At 45.9% G+C, this 19,481-nt stretch overlaps 7 protein-coding genes across 7 annotated transcripts; 5 read left to right on the forward strand and 2 right to left on the reverse strand.

Annotated features, from left to right (window-relative positions):
- Position 1: 1 nt before the first annotated feature.
- PAAG_11339 (hypothetical protein) lies at positions 2-307 on the forward strand (the record flags this gene model as incomplete). Its single annotated transcript, XM_015847007.1, has 1 exon — positions 2-307. The coding sequence occupies one exon, from the start codon at positions 2-4 to the stop codon at positions 305-307; it is 306 nt and encodes a 101-aa protein (XP_015703429.1).
- A 3,016-nt stretch (positions 308-3,323) lies between these two features.
- PAAG_01688 (hypothetical protein) lies at positions 3,324-3,846 on the forward strand (the record flags this gene model as incomplete). Its single annotated transcript, XM_015844414.1, has 2 exons — positions 3,324-3,487; positions 3,687-3,846. The coding sequence occupies 2 exons, from the start codon at positions 3,324-3,326 to the stop codon at positions 3,844-3,846; spliced, it is 324 nt and encodes a 107-aa protein (XP_015701322.1).
- A 2,113-nt stretch (positions 3,847-5,959) lies between these two features.
- Positions 5,960-11,080, reverse strand: PAAG_01689 (kinesin heavy chain; the record flags this gene model as incomplete). Its single annotated transcript, XM_015844415.1, has 1 exon — positions 5,960-11,080. The coding sequence occupies one exon, from the start codon at positions 11,078-11,080 to the stop codon at positions 5,960-5,962; it is 5,121 nt and encodes a 1,706-aa protein (XP_015701323.1).
- A 905-nt stretch (positions 11,081-11,985) lies between these two features.
- PAAG_01690 (deoxyhypusine synthase) lies at positions 11,986-13,266 on the forward strand (the record flags this gene model as incomplete). Its single annotated transcript, XM_002796636.1, has 3 exons — positions 11,986-12,201; positions 12,329-13,108; positions 13,186-13,266. The coding sequence occupies 3 exons, from the start codon at positions 11,986-11,988 to the stop codon at positions 13,264-13,266; spliced, it is 1,077 nt and encodes a 358-aa protein (XP_002796682.1).
- A 1,328-nt stretch (positions 13,267-14,594) lies between these two features.
- PAAG_01691 (hypothetical protein) lies at positions 14,595-14,777 on the reverse strand (the record flags this gene model as incomplete). Its single annotated transcript, XM_002796637.2, has 1 exon — positions 14,595-14,777. The coding sequence occupies one exon, from the start codon at positions 14,775-14,777 to the stop codon at positions 14,595-14,597; it is 183 nt and encodes a 60-aa protein (XP_002796683.2).
- A 533-nt stretch (positions 14,778-15,310) lies between these two features.
- On the forward strand, positions 15,311-16,636 carry PAAG_01692 (copper-containing nitrite reductase; the record flags this gene model as incomplete). The annotated part of the gene is made up of 1 exon (XM_002796638.2): positions 15,311-16,636. The coding sequence occupies one exon, from the start codon at positions 15,311-15,313 to the stop codon at positions 16,634-16,636; it is 1,326 nt and encodes a 441-aa protein (XP_002796684.2).
- Positions 16,637-17,601: 965 nt separating this feature from the next.
- On the forward strand, positions 17,602-19,069 carry PAAG_01693 (DUF821 domain-containing protein; the record flags this gene model as incomplete). Its single annotated transcript, XM_002796639.2, has 2 exons — positions 17,602-18,012; positions 18,125-19,069. The coding sequence occupies 2 exons, from the start codon at positions 17,602-17,604 to the stop codon at positions 19,067-19,069; spliced, it is 1,356 nt and encodes a 451-aa protein (XP_002796685.1).
- Positions 19,070-19,481: the final 412 nt, after the last annotated feature.

Here is a 19,481-nt window from a genome sequence, read left to right on the forward strand (position 1 = left end):
GATGGAAAAGAATGCCAACGTTAACGCGACGGGGATTGAGAATATACCGAATAATAACCACGACTCAGGGAAGGGGAATAATAACAGCAACAGTAACGCGCATGGCAACGCGGCACAGGGACATGGTGATGGCGGTGGCGGTGTGTCGAATGTGCATTCGGGTCAGAAGCGGAAGGCTTCTGCGATGGGGAATATTCAGCAGGCGCATGGAGGGTCAGGGAAGAAGTCGAAATCTGCTGCGGCGGCGGCGCAGCGGAGACCGAGCACGAATGTTGATAGTGATGGGGATGGGGATGATGATGGGTAGTGAGTGTAGCTTAGCTGTGAAATGGTGAAGTGTGTCATTCTGTTGCCTCTATTTTACTTTCATCTAGGTATGAGGTCATGTCCAAAGGGATACTTGTTTATGGTATAATATGCTTGTGTGTGTGTGTGTGTGTGTGTGTGTGTGTGTGTGTGTGTGTGTGTGTGTGTGTGTGTGTATGTGTGCGTGTGTGCGTGTGTACTTTCTCCTTTATTTCCTCCTTTTTTTTTCGGAGCATCTGTGTTTCTAAGTTGCTTGACCGATTTGATCTGATTGCTTGGATGGGATGGGAATGTATTTTCTCTTATATATGTTTGTTTGGTGTAATTGCGGGATTGTTTTGTTGTTTTGTTTCTCTGTTGTTTCTCTATTTTATTATTATTATCATCAAGCTAGTTGAGCCCTTTGTGTTTGTTCCTCTTTTTCCCCATACGTCATGTTAATGTGTATGTGCGTATGTGGGTTGTGCCTCTTGCGTGTGAATTTTTATCTCTTTGCCGCTCTGTTTTTATTGTCCTTACGTTTCCCCCTCTCTACCTAAATCATCTTCCCCTTATTAATTATTGTTTATTGTTATTTTATGACGGACTGGTCATGGATGGAAATATCCACCCCCTCCCCTCTTCCATTTAGTTGCCATTCGATTCACCCTCTCCTGTCACCTTTTTCATATTTTCCTGAGATTTTATTGTTTTTTACACGCTTACTATATACTACCACGGCCATCCCGATACGCTTCGTTGCGCATTATTGATATCAATTTTGGTTTTTTTTCCCCCTTCTCTGTCCTCGTTTCTCTTTTTCCCCCTCGCTTCAAGATACAAGTGAGGTCATTCCGTTTTTCATTAAGCGGATCCTCAAGAATGAGATTTGCAATTTGGGTTGGGGGACCACCAAAAAAAAGTTATCTTTCCTCTGCTTTTCTTCCTTTTTCCTTTTTTTTTTTTTTTTTAATTTTTTCCATCTCTATTTTTTAGTTATAATTTTTATTTTTATTTTTTGGACCAAAAAAATTTGATTCCCCCACGTCTTGTTTCTGTTTCAGTTTTTTAAATGTTGGTATTCATGACAGAGTTTCTTAATTCCTATAAATATGACTTATATATATCGCTATTATAGGTAGCTCAGCTGACAATTTGCCTTTTTCCAGTCTGTTACTGTTCTATTTTTATTCTTCATCTAAATACTTCCTCTTGAAAATCTTACAATCTTCTCCCTTCAGCCAAACTTGATGAATGAGTGCACTCCATTACATCAGTCATGTTTTTGTTGTTTTATGTATATCAATTACATCAGCTACCGTTTAGGCAGATAACTCTATATAATCAACCCATCAGTCAATCGGAGCGGTTTTTTTTTTTTTTTTGATCCAAGGTCAGGGTAACTATTAGTTACCTCTAGTTTAGCTAGGTAACTACTTAACTAATGATCCTTCAACACTTTGTCACGTGGCCCTCCATGTTCATGTGGTCTTCCAACGTCAAAATGGATGAGACTCGAAAAGAATTGCGGGGGAAGTTTGTTTACCAGACACATTCTGTGGAGAAATGTGCGACATCTACTTCTTTTCATTGCTGGGCGTTTGTGTCAGCAGACAAGTTTGCCTGTGAGCAGCAGCTTGACATGCCGGGGGAAATAGAATCCACCTGCTGCTGCTCAGCTCCGTTCGCAACCAACCATTTTAACTACGGAGCAGTTAACGTTACTGGAACGAACGCAATTAGCTACTGCATTGCTTCAGTGGCCTTCCACCCCTTGAGTTCCTATCAGTTTCAGCCAGCTTCTAGTAATTGATTGATACTTAAATTATCGAATTTATTTCCCCAATTCCCATCTGTTGCTGTTTCTTCTTTATTATCCATCGCTGGTGCTTTTTCTGATCCCTGATACCAAACCCAGACGGCTCGCAGGAGACATAAAAGCCATCTCAATCCTCCCAATTTGCATTTTCTGAATAATCCTGCATGTCTGATTTTGGTCACGGACGGCCTTTTCCCCTCAGGGCGCCTTTTCCCCGGGGGTATTTTAACCGCCTAGGGTAAAACGGGAGACGGGATATTCCGCCCCTTCTTAGCATCACGTACTTCGTTTCATCTAGGGCGCTTTAACTCGTTCATTTGCTTTGGTTTCGGTCTTGGATGAGATACGGAATACCTCTTTCTAGGCATGAGATTGGTCCTTGGGTTAAACCTTTTTTTTTTTTTTGGTTTTTTTTTTTTTTTTGGTTTTTTCCCCTTTCCCTTCAACGCGGCGTTACGTTCTGTGGGGGATTATGGGATCTGGGAACGCGACTCGTGACTTAGAGGCCTAATGGCATATGGTAAAGGGTCCAGTGATCTCCAGCATGCCCAAATATTGACCTACGAATGCAGAGTGGGTCAGAGTTGATCGCCATGTCTGGTAGGGCTTGCAAAAGCATGCGGTCTGCCTTGCCGATGGAAGTATTCTGAACTCCCTGAGGAAAGCTAAATTGTTTACGGGGCTATTTCCTGTCCATCCAAGTGCTTTACCTGGAAATACCAGCGTTTCACAGCGCTCACTGGCTAGTCGACCCCTGACAGTGCACATTCGGCCTTTCCTCGACATGCTTCTGTTCTCAATTCCTTGCTACTCCATATCTGTGACCCATGTCTGCAACTCATTAAGCTGCTATATTTGCAGCAAAATGGATACCCAGAGACGCCATGGATTCGACGACGGGAATTATCGCCACTCTAAACTCCAAGAACCCAAGAAACTCCAGTGTCTGCTTGAGTGATCGGCGAAGGATGTATCATGAGTGTATAGGCTATACACATACATGGGAAATTGACATCAGCCGGTGCAGTGCAGCGGGACCCGCTCGTTCATGCCGTCACCTAGGAAGTTCACTACGTTTTACAAAAGAAAAAAAAAAAAAAAAAGCGACTGGCCGACAATATTTTTCACGCTTGATGAAAGGGGGGGAGGAGTGGATGGACAAGGCGCCCAGTACAATCCCACCTCCGGTCCCAAACGCAATCCAATCCACGGGCTCGCAATGTCAGACTCCACCAATGTTGCAACCCACCCAACCCACCTCGGGTCATCCGTCGTCCATTCAGAGCAGCGAGATGCTCTCTGTGAAGCTATCCTTTCCTCGTCAAACAGGCTGCTGCACTCTACCCGCATGAGGGCTTTCTCTCGTGACCTTGTTCCTGACATGTATGATAGCCAATTGATACTATGGCGCAATGACATCGGACGATATTTTGGACAAATCTTGATATTATCATTACATGTTGCCACATCCACCCTTGCCTGCCCCCCCTGTGATGACTCTCTAAAGATTTGGTGCTTACTCATCCTCACTCAGCCTCATTCAAATTATTTTATGCCGTTTTGACCAATATTCCTCTTACAGTTTCTTTCTCCGCTTGATATCCTGGCAGTTACCTTGGAGACAGCTTTTTGCGAAGAATGCGATGGACAAGGGTTTTTGGAGCCCCAAATCCACGGACCACCACCGACGATGCAGGATATCTTTCCTTGGCGGGTCTTTTGTGGTTGGAACGGGGGATTAGGTCCCACATTTTGTGCCCATGTTCCACAGCCTATGGATGTCAACCAGCAGAGAAACAAATAGGGTGTAATGCACATTTTTGACCTTTCAATATGCCCTAAGGCGCTAGACACCGCCAATAAGTCGGAGCCAACTATACTTCAAAACACACCTACCTGCTGCATTCTTCTCTCCTTTGTTCCCTTTTTCGCATTTCATTTCATTTGCTTTTTGGGATCAGCTCCAGGCAAGCTCTTGCCAACTAGAGCAATATAATTTGCGGTAAACAAAACAGGCACACTGCCTCAACATCATTTCTGTCTATCGCTGGGCGCATGTCGGTAACCCACTTCGATGAGTAAGGTAGCCTTACGTTGAAAATGGTTACATCTATTCATATATGCTCTGGTATCTCGCATGACATTAGAATCTCGTTTTCCTCTTCGTTTGCCATTCTAGGTCGGGGAGATAGAATCACTGACAGGAGAGGGTTATAGCAGGCAGAAAGCGAAGCACAGGATATGGGGAATGATCACTACGTATATTCTGTTTCCATGACTTTTTTCCCTCCATCTCCCACTTCCCATAATCATGGTACCCTTTTCATTTTCCTGAGTGCATTTTGTGTGCAAGAATGCACGCAATCAAAAGGTGAAATTTACAATAGCAACAGAATGAAGAATTATGAAAGAAAGAAATAAAAGAGTAAACGTGGGATAAAAGCCCTTCCAACATCGACAACAACAACAACAACAACAACAGAAATTGTCGGCTTGGGCAGCAAAGCAGAGAAATATACCAGCTAACTGAGACCGCGTCAACTTGGAAGACGCTGAGTTGTTGGCTGGATAACTAAATAATCCACATTCAGCGAATATAATTGATCCAAGCCAAACAACTGCGCGAAGCAGTTCGTTTAATAGGCAAAGATGCCTTGAAGTTCATGCAGGTCATATGTCATTTTTACTTTCTCTGCATCTAGTTAACTAGTTACCCCCGATGTGTTGGGCAGAGTGTGGTTGTTAGAAGACCTAGTTAATTAAAACAAGGCAGCGAATGAACTATTGGCGGACTGGCTCATTTGCATTGAACTGACCAGTTTCGAGATGTCTGGGTGTATGTATTGAGAGAATAGTACTGATAATCTTAACCATCCACGTTGTTGACAAGAAGGACGATTTTCGCAGTCGATATTCGACTTGAGGGACTTTTCTACCCTCGTATCCCACCAACTCACATGATAAAAGTATGGGACCACTCACAGCGTAAAATTTAACATAAAGAGATATTAATTAATGATTAAAAATAAAAATAAAAATAAAAATAAGCAATTTAACCCAACTACCTCTTAAGGAACTGAGATCCGCGGAACGCATATACTCCATTAATTAATTAGGTGTGGATACTCTTTAAGGCGTTAACTCGATCGATGCAAAGACTTATATTCTCAAGATACAATTATGCAACGAGGACGATGAGGCAACTTGACCATGCACAAGTTTAATTGGTAAGATAAGCAAGAAGGGAAGGACAAAAGGGATAACAAGATGAAAAATAGGAATTTTTATTAAAGCTGGCGTATATATTCAAGTCTCCGTCCGATTCTGACCTGAGGGGTATCTTGTAAATAGATTAAAAAGTGAACGGAAATAAAGGAAAATGTCACCAAATGTCAAAGAAATTGTATCAATAGGATCAAAAAGGTCCTGCCCAGCCTGGTGGCTGTGTTACATATAACGAGCATATATATGGAAAATATGAAGAGAATTATAATGAGCGACTATCTGGTGGTCGTAGCCGCGAGGCGTTCAAATCACATACAAAGAAAATGGCGGAGTGGATGACACGATTCTAGCAACGGGTAAGTGAAAAAAAAACTGGGAAAGGAAAAAAGATGCTGATCATCCCACTATGTAAGTGTCAGTTGGAAAACATTAAGGCGTCAGGTTTAAACCATGAGAGAACAACAAAAAGTTTAGGAGAAAAGGATAGCGTAAACACGACAACAACAGAAGGGGGGAAGAAAAAAGAAAACCGAAGTAGATACGAAAACATCTATGTTTCTTACTCTTCAAATGGCATCGGAACTGCTCTCTAACCAAAAATAAGCTGAAGGCAATCTAGACGAAAGATATTCATCTACTACCACTGCCACTCCCGTTGCCATTAGCCGGGGTACTAAAATACCCCTGATCAATTTTCAAAATCCACTCAACTTTCAGTGCCTCCGTCCTTGCTGCGAACAGGAATGTGTTCTGCGTCCCATAGACGGCAAACACATACGGTCGACCCCTCATTGACAAGCCGTTCCCAGCCCTAGATCCGCCACCATCATCCAAGAGCCGAGCAAAGTCAGGTTCATGGTCGACGCGCGAATTGCGCAGATTGATAGCATTGATTCCATCTCCGTCCGGGACAGAATAAATGTGGAGGTATGGGAGGCTGAGTTCGACAAAACGCCGCACCCAGTGGCGGTTTGTGTCATCCGGGGTATAGAGGTAACCGGATTTGAGAACGGTGGGGTTTTTGGGGATGTGTTGGATTGTGGCAATGAAACGAGGCTTCGACGGCGGCTGCTGTAGTTGCTGTTGCTGCTGTCCCTGTTCGGAAGTGATAGGGGAGCAATCACCGCTTTCGCAGGCTGGGGAGGCGCTTGTTGTGGATGGGCTGGTGATAGAGGAGGGATTTCTTGTAAAGCCGGCCCCACGGAGAGGCTGTTCGGTATGGTCTTTGAAGAGAATTATTTCGGTCAGGTCCCTTTTGGTCGACCATAGGTCGAGATACTTCCGAAGCAGCATGTCCCGTCGCTCACTACTGTCCTGGCCTTGGAGCGGTGTAGATCGCCCATTGGTCGGCAAAGGGGTTAAGGTGCGTGTACTGTGTGCTCCACGGGCAGCGTCGATTTCGGCAAGTCGCTGCCGCCGTTTTCGAGCGCCAACGAAGTCTCGAATTAGCGATACCTTCCGTGGAGCCCAGGTGGTTAATAACTCTTCACCTTTGACATAGTCATTTTGGGTATTCATGCGCCAGAGGTCTGCTGCTCGCTTCGCTGATATGGGCCGAACTGCAAGGGAAAATATTCCCACTGTGGAGTGGACAATACGGAACGAGTTCCAAAATTGTTTGAACATTGATTGTGGCCGTATATAAGTTCGACCTAGTATTTGTAGCGTTTGATCGAGTTCAAATATAATAGGATCCTGAAGACGGGGTGAAATCAAGTTCCAGCGAAGGGATATTTGGACTTTGTATCTGTCCGCAGTCGTTCGGTCAAGCAATAATGACCCATGAAGGCTGGAGTCCCACTGTCCAACAAGGGTTACGTTGGACGTCCCGTCAGCGTTGTCAGTTACCATTGGTTCTTGTATCAATTGTAGAAGGACATCCGCAGATTTTAGGTCCACATCCGGAATTTTTCCCCATGGATCAAGAAGCCGAACGGTACCAACTCTCAAAGCAGTGATATCTTCCCACGGCAGGTTCTCAGTTGAGCTATGGGTCAGACTGACTACAATGCGTCTCTGTAATCCTTGATGAAGTTGATAAGTGCCGGCGTCGAGACTATTGCTCTGCACAACCTCAACGGGGAGGTATTCCCCATTCTCAGACAGTTCCAGGATTTGCACTCGGACAAATACATCATGGCGCTCTTCCTGATAGAATTCCGACTCGGGAATCCGTGGCGTCTTCCTTTTCTGGGGCGGTGCTTCGGGCGAGTCGCGCATTTCATCCCAACTGAGCAGCTTGTCAAGATGCATCGTCGTAACCGACGCATAAATGCTCACTTTCAAAGTTGAACTTCTTGGGCTATTGAGAGGAAGGCTCATACTATGAACGCTCTCGAACCTAATCGAGTTTTCATCAAAACCACGAATCATCTGTGTCGTTGTGGCACCGCCTTCATCCGAAACACCGGGGACAAAGAGCTGAGCATGTACATCAGTTCCTTCGCGTTCCGCAAACCCTATCATATCCCGCATGACCACGTTGAACTTGAGAGTTGATGAAGGTGCTTGTGCGGAAGATGGCTCCAAAGATAGTTTAATAATCCCAACAACACTCTGGGTATACGGCGAGATGGCTTCAACGCAGAAATCTTGCACCCTCGACTCAAACACAGCAGCTAACGGAACATCAGCATCACCTACTAGCGAATATTGAGGGGTGCAAGTCTCGGAGAATGGATTTTCGAGCTTAAAGTGTTGGATGTAATCAGGTCGATCGATATATTGATGCATCTGTTGCATTGATTGAACACGCCGCTGGAGCTTGTCAATCGACCAGATATATATGACGCTGTGCTTGAAATCAACTACCCTAACTCCAACACATGGTTTCCGTGCGTCCTCTAAGGCGACGTCGTCATCACTGGAAATGCCATTCAGCACCAGATCGTAAGATGACGCCATGTTGTGCCCGACATCGACGATGACAAATTGGAAAACAACCTGTTTGTCCATTATCTGACTCATGACCTGTGCTTCCTTGAGTAGTGAGGCGTATTGAAGAACAGATTCTGCCATGCGCACATAATTCCGCTGTCGCCAATGCAGAACAACCGACTTAGCTATTGGAATCTCTTCTGGGTCGAGCTGAGTGAATCCGTTCTCAAACATCCTTTGTGGAGCTGAAAATGTCCTCTCCTTTATCTGTATTTCAAACTCCTCTTTTTGTTTTTGCAACTGTTGCTGGAACTCTTCCTTCACGGCCTTGAGAGCATCTTCCATGCGCGATTTTTCTGCAAGTAACTCTTCCACAGACAGTGATGCCGTCTCAACTCCTTTAGGCTTTCCTTTACACTCATCCTTTTGCTTTTCAAGCTGCCGTTGCAGGTCATCACGAACCAATTGAAGCGCGGAATTGTCTGTCTCTCCGTCGTCGTCCTCAGCTTGCCGTGGCGTCCCCGGCATGGTAAGAGCCGTATCCAAAGAGAAATTGTCTATAGTTCCATTTGACATGTACTTTTCCCGCACAAGATATGAGCTAAGCGAATCCGAATCATCTTCACCGTCGATAAGTTTGCTTTCTGGACGTCCGCGCCTCACTGCTCGGGCCTTCTGCACATCGTCAAACAATGCATCAAGTTCATCATCGGTAAGATGTGAAATTTTCTGATCGGGTCCCAAAATAGCACTTGCAGCTTCCCTTCGAGCATAGAACCAATCGGAATCTCGACCTCGTTGTGATGATAAGGGGGACTCAGCCCTGCTAGAATCACCATCAACTTCTGACCCAGTTTTGCTCATCGATCTGTCATGTCCTGACCTTGTCGGAGCAGGAGACCCAAGCTGGCTGGTGGTGACAGAGTGGCGGAGGAGGCTCTGCTCCACTCTTTCGGCGCGAGCTTCTTGTGGATGATTAAACCGGAATATATGGAAGTCACCTAGAATGATTCGAAAACCACTTCGTAATCTTTTGGGTTTATCTATTCGCAAACCGTTGACCATTACCGCAGCTCCCTCGTTAGGAACGATAGTGACTACATTATCGACATTCTCGAAGCTACAATGTTGATGAAGTATTTTAGAGCCATTCAGTCGAATTTCCGATGTTGCAGCAGTATTGACGTTCCCGACAGTAGTTGTCCCAGGCTTAATGTTGTATACCAAGCATTCGGTAAGGAGAGGATCATCGCTGAGGTTAACAAGATGAGGTATCTTTTTGGGAGTGCTGAGTCCGACAAACCCCTTCTCAATACTAATGCCCAATTCCTCCAAAGCTGCTTCACGTTCTTTGTGGATTTCTTCGGTTTTCTGCAACTTTTCTTCCCAGGTTTGATTGAGATCCTTGTAAAGCTTTTCGCTTTGATTCAGTTGTTCAACAATTTCTGCTTTGCTAACCTTTTTAATTGTCCCATCAGCTTGGGCTATAGACACCATTTGTAGTTCTAGCGGAGTGCCAGGTGGGTAGATTTCTCCAACAAGAGCACCGCCAGCAGTGCCACCAGAGCCTCCGGAAATCGCCCCTCCACCAAGCTTGCTCCTGAGCTGTGCAAGCTCTTCCTTGAGTTCACGAATCATTCTTGCATTGGGATCCTCGTTAACGACGGCATGGTTCTTGATTCTCTTGGCGGAATCCGCATAGCGCAGTGTACTTAGCGTCTCATCGTAGTTTATGTCGGCTGGCGATATAGCCGCAATCATAGCAGTCATCGAGTTACCACCCAAAGAATCTTTAAGAAGCCAAGTCAAAACGGAATCACGGTATGGGACCATGGAAGCATTTTTCTTTTTTCCGGAGGATAAATCTGCCAATGCCGCAATAACACGACCAAGAGTAGAGAGAGAACGATTGATCTCAGCACCCTCTTTAAGACGTACGCCGGTTGCGCCAGTCGAAGTAGCTCTCTCTGAACCCGCCAAGTCAACCAAACTGATGCGGGAAACTTTTTCCGTATCCATGGTGGTCTCCGTATCATGGCGCTTTTGGCTGACTGTAAGGGTGAACACCGCGTGTGATCGACTTGACGTTTCGTTCATGTTCGTTGCTGCGACGGTTCGAGCCTTATTGCCTTCGTCCATCAGGTGTTCAATTTCTTGGAAAGAGCGCACAACCAATTTCGCCAAGTCCTCAACATAGGGACCAGTTGAAGGATGCTCTCGAACTTTGAGGTTTCCCTTGGTTGCAGGATTGAGTAAATCCCTGACCCTTTCATTGTAAATCTCGAGATATGACACCTCCACAGTACAAGTTAGACTCTTGTCGGAGGATTGCATTTCAGAGATTCGGTTGAACATATCCTTGCAAATCTTGGGGATCACACCGGCTTCCTCGCCATATCCCATCATGGAATACGATTTACCCGATCCAGTCTGTCCGTAGGCAAAAATACAGTTATTATATCCCTGAAACGCATTGTCCAGCAACGGTGCGCCCAGATCATTGAAGAGGTCATCCTGGCCAGCGAAATGGGGATCATTGCGATTAAAGGACCAGTAAGACTTGTCGAACGCGAATACTTTCGGACCATCGACGCTGCCACCACCTTGTTTCCCACCTTTCCGTGATTTTTCTTCTGCTCCAGGTGGGGGTATAAGCACGGTTTGCGTGCCTTTCATTTGAACGATGCATTTCGCTTTCCTGTCCAGTTCTGTCGAGGGTTGTAAATATTTCCAGTTAGCAGAAGGTATCTTGAATGTCCTCTCATCCAGCAGAAGACTTGTAACCGCAGCGCCTGTGGAGCGAGATGCATTCACGCATGTGGCACGAAATCCAGGGGCAAAGAAAGGGATTGTGGAAAAACTAACCTCTGCCATTGAACGGCCGTACTCTTACCACCACCTTAATATTTCCTCCTCCACCTGGCGCCATCTTCGCCTGTGCCCCATACACTCACTCCCTCTTCGCCTCCTCCAAACCCGATCTCTAGGTATCGAGTCAGGCAACCAACCTAATCGCGACTGTCGAGGGGAAGTATGCCGGGGTGACGGGTTCGCAAACGGATCGAGATTAAAAAACAAGGACATATACCTTTGTGGTATGATTTCGATGTCGATGCGCAATGGAGGGGGGGGGTTGGGGGGGGATCAGCCTGGTAATATGCTTCTCTGCAAATGTGTCTGAAGTCTGTCAACAATCAACGTCATCTACAGGACCGACGGAGAGAACGGAGAGCAGAATCCTGGGAGAGGAAATGTGGGTATCGAATTTAGGGAGACGTAGCCACTCGGTCTCCGTTATGCGGGGGACATTCACAGCTGCAAAAATCGGCACCTAGACACGTCAAAAATCCAACTATCCCAACCTGATGTAACAGTTAAGAATGATAACCATCTTCCTCGTGTCAGTACATATTTTGAGGGTTGGATGTATCAGCCACAACTTTGCGGCCTGGGATTTTAGGTTTTGGCAAGGGAGCCACAAGCGTGGCGAGCACTCTCAAAGCGTGAAAAGTCAGAGAAGCGAGTGAAGCATGCTTGTAGAGGGAGTTGATTGTCTTCTATATTATGTGACTGGACAAGCTGGATGATTACATATAAGTAAAAGAAAGTAATGAAGAAAATAAAGCTGGGGTACAGACATAACTACATGAACAGTAACTACACAGTTACGCACTCTATACATTTACTAGTTAGTTAGCTACCCGTTCTGCATCTCTGAGGCCTCCAGTTTGGTCTAAGAAAACAGTCAGAGGACCCCTACTTGTACAACGCTTACAGCTATGAATTCACAATCTAAAAACGCTCCTTCATCAGCGGTTGATGCTGTTTTCATCAACTCTGAGTCTGTTCCTGAGGGGTCAAGACAAGTCAACGGCATTGATTTCAACCAGTATGCCGGAAAGGGTATCACCGTTGCAGACCTGGTAGATGGAATGGCTGGGATGGGATTCCAGGCCAGCGCAGTGAGTGATGCAGCGCAGATCATAAATGAAATGGTGTGTGAATATATATGTCACGTCATAAAGCCCTCCACCACATAACATAGATTTTTTTTTTTTTTTTTTTTTTTTTTTTTTTTTTTTTCCCTTCATCTGTCTAACCCGTTCCATTTTCCTATTCTAGAGAGCCTGGCGCGACACGGAGACTGGGGAAAAAACCACTATATTTCTGGGTTACACATCGAATTTAATATCTTCCGGTTTGAGAGAGACGTTCCGATATCTGGTCCAACATAAACATGTCTCTGCCATTGTCACGACAGCGGGCGGAGTTGAAGAGGACTTTATAAAATGCCTTGCCCCCACCTACCTGGGCTCCTTCTCAACTCCAGGACAGTCACTCCGAGCCAAAGGCCTGAACCGGATTGGTAATCTGATTGTACCGAACAACAACTACTGTGCTTTTGAAGACTGGTTGATGCCAATCTTGGACAAGATGCTGGAGGAGCAGGAGGCGTCACGGGGGACAGATCACCAGCTCCACTGGACACCAAGCAAGATGATCCGCCGACTGGGGAAGGAAATCAACAATGAAAACTCAGTCTACTACTGGGCCTACAAGAATGACATACCAGTGTTCTGTCCAGCGCTGACCGACGGCAGCATGGGGGATATGATGTATTTCCACACATTCAAGTCTTCTCCGCAGCAGCTGCGGGTCGACATTGTGGAAGACTTGCGGAAGATCAACACAATGTCTGTGCGGGCCAAACGAGTGGGGATGATTATTCTGGGTGGCGGGGTGGTTAAGCATCATATTGCTAATGCATGTTTGATGCGGAATGGGGCGGAGAGCGCAGTTTACATCAACACAGCGCAGGAGTTTGATGGGAGCGATGCTGGTGCACAGCCAGATGAAGCTGTGTCATGGGGCAAGATCAAAGCAGATGCAAAGAGTGTAAAGGTGTGGTTGCTGAACACTAGCCTAATCAATGCAACATTCATCGCGCACAGCTGACAGTTGAATTTTTATGATTATAGGTCTACGCAGAGGCTACAGTGGCATTTCCACTCATTGTTGCAGCAACATTTGCAAGGGCTGAGAAAGAGCTGAAAAAATGATTGTGAAAAACAAAAGAAGAAAGATATAAACTAAAATCTTTCAGCAGCTTTACTATCCAGGGGTTTACTCCGCATTCAACAGTAGATATACACCATCACATTGAAGTCTATAAGGGAAGGCTACTTTTCATATCGAGCCTGTGCAGGGGAAAATATCATAGGCAATTTCATTGAAAAAATATAGAATATCAAAATCAGGAGCTGACAATGTATGCAGCATCATCTTGCCAGGAAGATTCAGCATCAATTTGAAAAAAGGGGATTGTAGTTGTTGGGCATAAATGTATGTGCAATACATATTTTTCAAGATTAACTTGGCCAGCTGATGGTGGCATCCAAGAGAGAGAGATGAAAAAAAAAAAGAAAAAAAGAAAAAGAAAAGAAAAGAAAACCTCTTTTATTTATGTTTTCTCCTAGATCCGAAGAGAAAGAAAGCAAAGGAAAGGAAACTAAAAGGACAGGAAAGAAAAGAAAATGGGAGGTCCTTGGAATTTTCCAGCAACACCGCAAAATTCCCCCGTTCATTTTCAAGGCTCCACCGGGGGAACCAAGTGCTTGGGATGGCCTTGAGCCCCTATTGGGGCTTGCTTACGGGTCCATTCCTAATGCAGGCGAGGCCTCCCCCAATCCGGGATTTCCGTGGGTTAAGGTCATCGCCTGATTAGCTAATAACTAGTTACCAGCCACATATCTTATTAATCAGCGCTGCCGGGGGGGGCTTGAGTGCATCAAAATCCAAAACCTCCAACAAACGTCAAACGTCTTCCAATAATTGCAACTCAGCAATAAAAAGATATGAAGAAGAGCTTTTAGCCTTCTCATCCAGCTCTCTGTCTGCCAACCTGTTGGTTTCAAAAGTTGCTGCTGTTCATTGCCAAGCAAGGCCCGTCATGTCCCGCCACCCCACCTGTCAAAGAGATCCATTGGCGAACCAGATAATCCATTCATCTCCTTTGGCTCTTCGAACCGATGTTTGCTGCCCGCACTAGACGTTCAATGACGTCATGTCCCGTTTCCCACTGTGAGCGCAATCTAGACCCCAGCTTTCGCCTTGAAATGGGAATGATGTTTTTTTCTTGGGGCAAACATTGAGTTTCCCTGCATCTGGGGACCGCCGCCACGACATTCCCCGTGATATGGCGTCGTAGCCGCCATGGTGATTGGACTTTTGAAGCTCTTGTAGCCTATGTAAAAGAGTTCGACTATAATCCTGATTTTTATTGTGCATATCTCCGTGGTAACTAGATAAACTCAGACCCTCGTCAGACAGATACAATGTGCCGCTGCTAAAGAGGCTACAGTAATATCTTTAATCGAACTGGCATGGTCTATCTCACGGAAGCCCATAAATCCCACGGAAGCCCCCGTGCGGAGTATTTCAAATCGATCTCGTATCTCCAAGCTTTGGCAAAAGAAATATTCCCAACACTGTGTTCAGGATCTCCGCGGGCCTGAACCTTCCCCGCATCTAGATGCTGCTTGATTGCAGGGCAGCTTTCTAAGAGGCGCATAGCAGCAAGCTAAGACCAGACTACTTCTTTTCGCATGCCATATCGGCTAGAGCGCTCATGCACCACACATTTTGATTCGAAATGTGATAACTTCTTAGAAAGAAAAAGAGAGAGGAGCAAAATAGAAAAAGAGCGACGACTTGCCAGTGGTGAAATATCTGAAACTTGAACAAATCCACACGAGTCTCTCCAAAAGGGAGGGTCTAGCAGCGATCAGCTCTCCGCCCAAACGGCGTAGTTCTACACCAACTGGGAATGACTTTTGACAAGCAAGAAGAATAAGGGAAGGCTAATGTGAATGTCCGGTGACCTCCTCAGCCAGTCAACTGACCCTGATAGGCTGCAAGCTGCAGGTTATAATTCACTCGAGGGGCAATAATAAATATCTCTAGCAATTCTTGCTGTGCAAACTGGTCCTCCATCGTAGGGGAAAGCTGCTTCTTCCCTCTTGAATGCGGAGGAGCAGTCTCTCCCTTTTCCTCCATTCTTTTCTGATAAACAGGTCTGCAGAGGTCAATCGATCAATCGATACAATGAACAATCTACGCCGATCACTAAACCCGTCAACTGGGTACTGTTGCTCTCTTGGGCGCTGGGTGTCGGGTTACCGTCAAATAGGCTTCTTGTGCTGTCGCCCATCTTCACGAGATACTAGGTGGGCTCGGGCGCGTGGATTTTGGACGGGCTCATCGAACACCCCATCCAAGAATTCCCGATTACGCATCTTTGCTCTGCTTACCGCCGCGATAGGATTTGGTGGTATATTACTTAGACCAACTGGAAACACTGTCCAGCTGGAATCCATAAGGGAATACTCCGCTCAAAGTAATGCAAAGAAAGGAAACCCTGTTGATATGGTAGCACCGTCCTTGGACATATCAGATCTCCCCAAAGAGGAGGCGCTGCTCTCCTTCGCACCGAATGTACCCCCGCCTATCACCAGGGACTACCCCGTTCTCCTCAAAGTGCCTTTAACAACAAGCACCAAAATTAATCAGCTCACAAACGCATACAAATATGAGCAGTGGACCTTCAATAACAAAGTCCCGGGTCCATTCATACGGGCCCGTGTCGGGGACGTGATCGAGTTAACACTGACCAATAAGGATGTCACCGGCAACCCTCACAACATTGACTCTCACGCCTTTACAGGTCCGGGGGGAGGAGCGGCGTTAACGACGGCAGAAGAGAACCAAACCAAAACAGGAAGATTCAAGTTGATGTATCCTGGGCTGTTCTTTTACCATTGCGCAGCAGCACCGGTGCCCGTGCACATTGCCAACGGAATGTACGGGCTTATCTACGTGCAGCCGGAAAAGGACACACTCCCCAAAGTCGATCGGGAGTTCTACGTAATGCAAAGCGAGTTTTACCATGAGCCGCCAGAGATTGAGGAGAACGGAAAGCGATCAACTCTGGTGGAGTTCTCATATCCAAACGCCCTGCGTGAGGACCCGGATGTGATCGTCTTCAACGGCAGCGAGACTGCCCTCACTTTGGATAACCCTCTGAAAGCGAAGACGGGCGAAACCATCCGGGTTTTCTTTGGCAATGCGGGACCAAATTTAACCAGCTCTCCACATATCATCGGCAGTACGTTCCACAAATTGTACCGCGATGGTGATGTCCTAAGCACCCCTGCACAAAACGTACAAACGGCCACTGTCCCTCCCGGTGCGGCGTCGATTTTCGATTCGAAGATGGTTGTTCCAGGAACATATACTTTGGTGGACCATGCTATTTTCCGTCTGGATAAAGGCTGTGTGGGATTCATAAATGTATCCGGGAAACCAAGGCCAGACATATATCAGAGTGCTGAGCATCCGGAGTCGTGTGTTGGATGTAAACTGCATCCATGATGATTTTTAATGATTTATGAGATTTTTTTTTTTTTTTTTTTTTTTTTTTTTTTTCCAATTTGTTTTAGTTCTTACTCTGACGGATGAAGGTTCACTTCTCCTCGCTCCTAATATTCCATATGACAATCTCTCCCTATAAATAATATCCTTAGAACAAAGTGAATATCCACATAAATTTCGAACACTCCATAATTCGAAGCAAGTGTCAGGGTCGCCGTCGTCAGTCTGCCTTGGCCAAGGCGCCACGGCGTTGAAAGCGGGTCATCCGCATATCATCCATGTTTTCTTTTTTTCTTTTTTCTTTTCTTTTCTTTTTTTTTTCTTCCGATATCCAGTTGAATCGCACAGGCTGAAGCCATGCCAATCTAGATCCAGCATTGCAGCGGGGGGGAGGACATGACCTTCAGAAGGTGAGAGAACCACTGAATAGTAAGCAGGGATAGTTCAATATAAGCACCTTCAAAGCCCAAGGAGGCCATGTAATGTACGTAACTATCATCTGGAGACCTGTCAGAGCCATCTCTGGTAGGCCGTGAAGGGCGCTCCAGTCCAAATTTATTTGATGCGGTTATGGACTTCTTGCTATAACTAATATGTAACTAACCAAAAAAAAAAAAAAAAAAAAAAAAGGCAGCTTTTCTTAGTGGAGCTCTGGGAAGGTTTTAACCAAACCACCTCCTTGGCACCTTCAACTATTGTCCCTCGCCCCAATTCCACCTCACACCAATTATTTCAATCATTTCTACGGTCGTTAAATCGTTAAATTCGCTCTTTACAGTACCCAGTCATCCTGAATGGACAGCAGGTGGAATTGTTTGGTGAATTCGAGGTTCAGAACCGGAGGATAGTCCAAAAAACCTACTGCTGTGTATTTTCAACGGGACGTGAAGCATTTAGGGGAAAAGCCAGAGTAGGAAAATAAATCAAAGAGGGTATAAACTCAACAGAATTGGGGTAATCGAGATATGCTTCGTCTCGGGCTATCAGGCCGCTACTTCACCCTCGCTGCGTTTTCTGCGGTCATAATCCTTGGAGTGCTTTATGCATTTGTATCTCGCATCTACACCGGTCCCTTACTCTATCTACCAAAATCTCGGTCTCAAATACCACAATGTCGGCCCGCAGAGCGTCCGGGTATCAACAATAGTGATTGTGACAGCGCCAGAGTTGGAGATATCCCATGGCAGTTTGTGACACAGCGGGACGGAAATAACTATGGCTTGAGCAGGGCGCAATGTCAAAAGGCGTTCCCGAAACTTTATGTTGAGATTGAGAAGGCAGTTTTGGCGAGGAGAGGGAGGAATATCACGCTTGACGAACTGAACTCTAAGCCATTGAAGCATTCGATGGTTAGGGCTATGATATACCAAGGGGAGGTGCGTATTCGGTGATTTATTATTGTCACCGACTGCTGCTTAAAGTTAGGGTTCATCGAGCCATTGGGAAATATACGTGTCCTAGTTAACACATATCTCTTAATTTCACCAGCTTTCTATTATCAATTTCGAAGATATGACATTCACATTCACGAGGGCAAAAGCGTCATTAAACTCCTTGAACCGCGCACTGAATGCTATACCAAACCGACAAGATATACCTAACATCGAATTCATCTTCACAGCAGAAGACTTCCACGGCGATCCACATCCAGTTTGGGTTTATTCCAAAAGGGAAAGTGACAGTTGGGCCTGGCTCATGCCTGATTTCGGCTACTGGTCATGGCCAGAAATAAAGGCAGGCCAATACCGCAGTGTTCGCCAGCGCATCGCCGCTATCGATGAAGGTACCACCATAAACGGCAAAGCACAACAAGCTCTGAAATTCCGGGATAAGAAAAAGCAACTCCTGTGGCGGGGTAACCTCGGAACAGCCCCCGAGCTCCGCCAGAGTCTCGTCAACGCGACGAAAGGGAAATCCTGGGCCTCCGTTCGCGCTCTCGACTGGGCGAACGAGCAGAGCATGCGGGAAGATTACATTCCCATTGAGGACCATTGCCGTTATATGTTTCTTGCCCACGTCGAAGGACGCAGCTACTCAGGGCGCGGGAAATATATTCAAAACTGCCGCTCCGTCTTCGTCGCGCACCAACTCACCTGGCGTGAGGCACACCATTCCGCTCTCGTCGCTACAGGCCCAAACGCTAACTACGTCAAAGTAAAACGGGACTTTTCTGACTTAGAGTCGAAAATTCACTACCTGCTCGACAATCCTGACGTGGCGGAGAGGATCGCAGAGAACTCAGTCCGAACGTTCAGAGACCTATACCTGACACCGGCGGCAGAGGCGTGCTACTGGCGCGAGCTGATCCATGCGTATGCATCCGTGTGCGACTTTGAACCGGTGCTCTATACGGAGTCGGGAAGGAATCCGAATTCCATGCGAGGCGTGCCGTTTGAATCGTTCGCGTTGGATTGGAAGCTTCCTAAATCGTGAATTGTGAAACTGTCGACCGCGCAATTTTGAGAATCGGTCTTCCTGGGTTTTGCTATTATTTCATTTGTATCTATCATGTAAAGAGTTCTATGTGATGGTTGCTTGTCACCTTTTATTGGCAATGGTTCATGTTTCCGTTTCATTTATTTTAGGGATGTTTTTGCTTCTTTTGATTTCCCCATGTGTTGCTATACGTATACCTACATTCCGCACACATTTCTTTCCGGTTCTTTGCATTTTCTGCGGTTTGACGCATGTATAACATTCTTCCAAGAGATGTCCGGTTTACGCTTTGCTTTTGGTACTCTTTACGACATTTTTACTTCCCCCTTCCGCTAGAGAATGAATGTATATATATTATCTGTCGGCTTTGATGAGCTGAGTGGGCTACACTGGGCTAGGCTGAAACGGG

This window comes from Paracoccidioides lutzii, assembly GCF_000150705.2.
Source record: "Paracoccidioides lutzii Pb01 unplaced genomic scaffold supercont2.3, whole genome shotgun sequence".
NCBI classification, from domain to species: Eukaryota; Fungi; Ascomycota; class Eurotiomycetes; order Onygenales; family Ajellomycetaceae; genus Paracoccidioides; species Paracoccidioides lutzii.